A 6,000-nucleotide genomic window follows, 5' to 3' on the forward strand; every position below is an offset into this window, starting at 1 on the left:
GATCCAGTTACGGAGCACCCGGTCAACATAAAACTGGTCTAAGGATTGGATAAGAGTATAAGTGTGCACCTATGTAGTGGACAACTTCGTTTAAAGCGGTTTCCACCGATCGTCCCTTTACATAAGCATGCTGCTTAAATTTTAGGTCTTTGTCGGGTATACTGCTTTTAACCATACTATCGACTACTCGTTCCAAGGTTTTAAGTAGGAAGGACCTATGACTTATCGGTCGATAAGACTTAGGTGTGGAATAGCTAGGTTTCCCTGGTTTAGGTATAAATATAACCCTTGCATCCTGCCATTTAATGGGGTTATATGAGAATTTCAAGCATGCAGTGAATATCTGATACAGATGTACGGAAACCAGTCCCGATTCCATCTGTAAGTGTGCCGGGAAAATGCCATCCGGCCCTGCAGCTTTATAGGGAGCGAAGCTCTTGATTGCCCCTTTAACCATATCAGATGTAATTACAATTTCCGTGTTAGCCTCCCCTTCCTCCAATATCGGTTTATCTATGTTATTCGATATACCGGATGGGAAATGAGAGTCCATTAGGAGTTTCATCGTCTCCTCCATATCCTCCAGCCTCCTGCCCGTATCATCAACCATAGATTCCGGTTAGACATGAGTTTTGGATAGGAATTTTTTTATCTTCGATAAAATTTACGCTGTCTACATGTTCACAGAAAAGTTTCCAGGAGTCTCGTTTGGCTTTACGGACGATTTTCTTATATTCACCAAGTTTACTACGATACTCATCCCAGTTACTGCGGTCTTTTTACGCACAAAGTTAACAAATCCTTCAATTACAAGAGATTTCAAGAAGCTTGAAAATATACCATACCAAGAGGCAGTTGGAAATTTACTTTTTTTGGTACAGGGTATTCGACCCGATATAGTTTATTCCGTTAATTACCTCAGCAAATTCAACAACACTTTCGACAACTCACATTGGATGGCAGTAAAACGTATTCAAAGTGTGCTGATTTAAAAATGTTTGGTTTTTGAGTTGCCGACTACGCTTGTGATCCAACAGATAGGCGATCTTCTTCAGGCTATGTTTTTTTACAAAAAGGAGTAATAAGTTGGTGTAATAAACGGCAATCAACTGTGGCTCTATCTACAACCGAAGCCGAGTATATGGCTATGTCCACAGCCGTCCAAGAGGCAGAATGATTACGTCAACTCCACAGCGATTTGTGGAATGATACACAAAACAACATGCGACAACAAAAGCGATTTGAGTTTGGCAAAAAGTGATGCTTTCCATGGACGGTCTAAACACATTGATGTTCGCCACCATTTTCATCGAGAAAAAGTTAGCTGTCGACAATTAATATTGGAATATAAAAAGTCCGAAGAAATGGCTGCTGATTTCCTGAATAAACCTGTAACCAAAGAAAAACACCTGAAATGCGCCAGGATGTTGGGCCTTTCCAAAGTTTAGCCAGCTTTTAGTGGAGGTGTTGGAGTGAGAAAATCTGGCATCACTGTTTCTATTTTTATACCCTACACCACTTTAGTGGGGAGGGTATACTGGGTTTGTGCTGATGTTTGTAACGCACAATAATATTGGTCCTATATCACCTTAAAGTATACCAATCGGCTCAGAATCATTTTCTGGCTCGATTTAGCTATGTCCGTCCGTCTGTCCGTCCATGTAAACCTTGTAATCAAACTATAGGTCGCAATTTTGAAGATAATTCAATGAAATTTGGTACATGATCTTCTATTGTCTATTGAAAATGGTTAAGATCGGTCCATTATTTCACCTAGCCCCCATACAACTGAACCCCCCAATAGGGCTTGTAATCCTTGTAATCAAACTACAGGTCGCAATTTTGGAGATAATTCAATGAAATTTGGCACATGATCTTTTATGGTATCGTAGACGAAGCCTATTGAAAATGGTTAACATCGGTCCATTATTTCACCTAGCCCCCATAGTACAAAAGTATTTTAATATTTTTTGATATAAATTAAAGTAAAATATCCACAAATACAAGAAGTTAAACTACTTGAAAAATCACTAAAAAATGTGTGTGAGTGTGTTCGCGAAACAACTATAGAATTTTTTATCACTTGCTCACAATTGAAATATATTTACGTACCTTATTTCGTAGAAATTTCGTAAAAATTAATAATAAATATGTATATCTTCGGTGGACTGTATGGTTACCAAGGGATGATGGAGTGAAGATGCCAAAAAATCCGATAAATGATTCAAGAAATCCGGTTCGCTAGGACCAAATGTTCAGCTCCACCACAATTTCTCAAGATTTTATGAAAATAAAACAATATTTGTAATTTTAATGAGACGTAGATCTCTCTGTATTTATTTATATTTTACCTCGTAGAAGCAATAACGCCAAGAGCACGTAGTGCTTATGTTGACGATCAGAAAAGAAGTGTATTTAATTTACAAAACGTAGCAAGCAATATTTAGGTACCGTTAACGGTTTACTCGTTAGAATCTTCCAACAAAGTTGCAAATAAGGCGGAGTTTAATAAGATTCTAACGTTGCAAAAATTAATATTTGCATATGTTATCAAAACAAGTGTAAACCATAAATCGAAATTGAACAATTAGTCTTCGTTTCATCGGACCATTTTCCAGTCATCAACACTCCGATTTTTGTGCTTCTTGAAACAATTTAAGACGACCCTTAAAATTTTTTTCTGATAACGCTGGTGTTTTCTGATTTAAGGTCAATTCTACGAAGAGCTCTGCGGGCTGTCCATTCACTTAAGGGCTTATTTATGGCAACATGAGCCTGGTGGTGTTTTTACCTGTTTGGATGTCAATAAACGCTCCATATTTTTGAGTTTCTCCCGATATGAGGATCATTATTTTCTTCAATCCGATCTAAACAATTTCTTTTCGTGGTGCAATCAAAACTTAATGGATTTAAATTTAAAAAAATGTAAACTTATGCGATTTTCCAGAAATAATTACATTCCTGCCAACTATACTTTAGGAAATTACCAGCTCGAATCTGTTTAAACCTTTCTTGACTTCGGAATTTTACTGGATCATAAATTAAACTTTTTTTCACACATTACCATGACTATAAATAAGGCTAGAGGTGTACTTGCATTCATAAAACGTTGGGCTAAGGAATTCAGTGATCCCTACATCACTAAACAACTTTACATTTCCTTAGTAAGACCTATACTGGAATATGGCTCTGTTATCTGGGATCCTTATTACAATATTCATATACAGCGTATAGAGTCTGTAGAAAAACAGTTTCTGCTATTCTGTTTACGTGGTCTGCCTTGGAGTCCTGATGTGAACCTACCATCCTACACTGACAGACTTAAATTAATAAAGCTAACTACACTGCACAGTAGAAGAACTATGCTTAATGCTTATTTATGATTAATATAATTAATGGCGAAGTCTGTTCAGAATTTCTTGTAAATAATGTTACTTTTAACATTCCTCAACGATCGTCTCTTCATTTTAAGCCACTTTATATCAGAAATGCTAGAACTAATTATGCCCAAGCTGATGCGTTAAGGAGATTATGCTGTGACTATAATAATCTTTTTCATATAATAACAAAAATAACATAATTCATTTTTTAAATAATTCATTTATGTAATTGTTAACTATTTGTATATTATTATAAAAGTCTGTAAGGATTTAATCCATTGACTTATAAATAAATAAATAAATAAATAAATAGCACATAGGTCTAGAAATAAGCAATTTATGGCCAAAACTCAAATCGCGCAATTACTTTTTTGGTACCGCAGTATTAAAGTAAACACTTGAAAGATTCTAAAATGTACTTTTTTTGGAAAAACTACTACACATTAGACCGCGACAAAACAAAAGTAAAATATTTTTATAAATTAAAAAAACATATATTTCTAAAACGTTGGTATTATTCTTTCCCAACAGATTTTTTAGTTAAAGAAAGAATACATTAAACATATTACTTATTTAAATTAATTATGATAATATAGGTTTTACTTGTGAAACGATAAATATAAAAATATATGGCTGATGTACAAAATATAAGATAATTTTAATATTTCTTGCCCCTTTAGTGAAAAATTTACATTATTTAAAAAAATTAATAATAAAACAAAAATGGTTATAGTGTTGAGAAAAATATAGAAAATCGATATCAGACCAATCTGTTGGGAAACATTTGCCATGAATTAGTTTTAACATAACTTGCCCGTTTAGTTATAAATTCACATTTAAAAAAATATTATCTGATTTTTATTAGAGACTTCTATTACGAATAAAACAAATTGGTTAAAAGAGTTGAGAATAATAAAATAACCAGAAATATTTCGCCATAACTTGCACGTTTAATTAAAATATGTATTTTTTAAAAACAATTTTCTCTTAAATTTTTTTTTCAAAAATATTATTTTTTGGTTCGAATTTTTATAGGGTCTTGAATTAAGAATAAATCTATATTAGACCAATTTGTAGGGAAATATTTGCCATTAATTAATTTTAACATAACTTGCTCGTTTAATTACAAATGGGCTGTTTTTAAAGCTTATTTTTGCTTAAAAAATAAAAAAATTCAAAAATACTCCCAAAATTTTAATTGGTCACAAAAGGGTTAAAAACGCGAAAATTTATATAAACCTTCCACAAAATTAGGACATAATAAATGTCCAATTAAAAAAATTATTTGTATAGTTTTGCCCAAAAAACATGATAAACCAGACCTATGTGCATAGTTCTGGCATCTCTCTCCGAAAGCAAGCACCATCGACCTTTCTTAACTTCAGGTGTGCTTATATTTTTTCTTTTTCGCACTTGTAGCACTCTTCGGTGGCAAATTCCGAACTTCTTGGCAAATTGGCGAGTACAGTAATTATTCTTTGTCATTTCAACCATTTGGTTTTCTTATTAAAACTTGAAAATTTAAATTACAAATTTGACACAAAAATGTTAGCTGTTTGTTTTGATGCTTTTTTCAATGGTAAATCAAGTAGCAGTACTCAAATTCATTGCTATTTTTGAATTTATTTGTGTTGCTAGATTAACTAAATTTAAACGTGCAAAAGTGGATACATTGACTTTATTAATAAAATTGGCTAATACTTGAAAAAAAGTTTCAATACTGCTTATTTTAAATCAAATATCTATTTTTTTTAATATTTTCTGGATTTTGTAGGGGTTTTAATATAAACTTGATTGATATGTATCCAGATATGCTCGTCACTGTATATCTAAAATTAATATTTTAGCGAATTTAAAATTTAAAGAAATTTTTCTTTTGGTAAATTCAAACATAACATGTAAAACAAGTAAGAAAGTATAATCGGGCGTGACCGACCTTATGATACCCTACACCAGTTATGAATATTAAATGTGATTTATTTTTCATAATAAAGCATTTATCTTCTATTACCTTGTTCAGATACATTTAAGCAATTTATGGATGAAAAACTAATTTTCAGAAAGAGGCTTTATAGGGGGGGCTAGGGGCAAATATGGACCAAGCCCTATAAAATTTTGCAAATATATATGTATATTTACATAATATTTTTTTGTGTTGAATTTCATTCCGATATTTGTGTTTATAAGTTAATCTTGGTCATTCAAGAAATTTTCTGAAGGGGACTTTGTATGGGAACTAGGGTCAAGGTCATCAAGGCTTGTATAAAACTTAGTTGTGCCGCTTTTTATCAATATACAGGTATATTTAACATAATTATGAGCTCAGAAGCCCTTTTCGGGGGGATCTGTTGTATGGGGGACCGATTTTAACCATTTTCAATAGGCTTCGTCCGAAAAAAGAGTGTGTGCCAAATTTCATCCAATTATCTTGAAAATTGTGACCTGTACCTTGCGCACAAAGTTTACATGGACAGCCAGCCAGACAGACGGACGGACAGACGGACATAGCTTAATCGACTCAGAAAACGATTCTAAGCCGATTGGTATACTTTAAGGTGGGTATAGGACGAATATTTTTGTATGTTACAAACATCAGCACAAACTTAATATGTTTAGCAAT

The 6,000-nt window shown here is 33.0% G+C and overlaps 1 protein-coding gene across 1 annotated transcript in view; it reads left to right on the forward strand.

The window, feature by feature from the left end:
- LOC119616425 (probable dolichyl pyrophosphate Man9GlcNAc2 alpha-1,3-glucosyltransferase) overlaps positions 1 to 2,843 on the forward strand; it is a 75,613-nt gene extending 72,770 nt beyond the window's left edge. Inside the window, exon 2 of the mRNA XM_037972755.1 lies at positions 2,710 to 2,843. Within this exon, the coding sequence (XP_037828683.1) occupies positions 2,710 to 2,773 (64 nt within the window). The 3' untranslated portion in view covers positions 2,774 to 2,843. The remainder of the gene's footprint in view (positions 1 to 2,709) is intronic.
- The last annotated feature ends 3,157 nt before the right edge of the window (positions 2,844 to 6,000 follow it).

Source organism: Lucilia sericata, unplaced genomic scaffold (genome assembly GCF_015586225.1).
Source record: "Lucilia sericata isolate MDLA Ls3-8-SP2 unplaced genomic scaffold, ASM1558622v1 Contig000071F_arrow, whole genome shotgun sequence".
NCBI lineage: Eukaryota > Metazoa > Arthropoda > Insecta > Diptera > Calliphoridae > Lucilia > Lucilia sericata.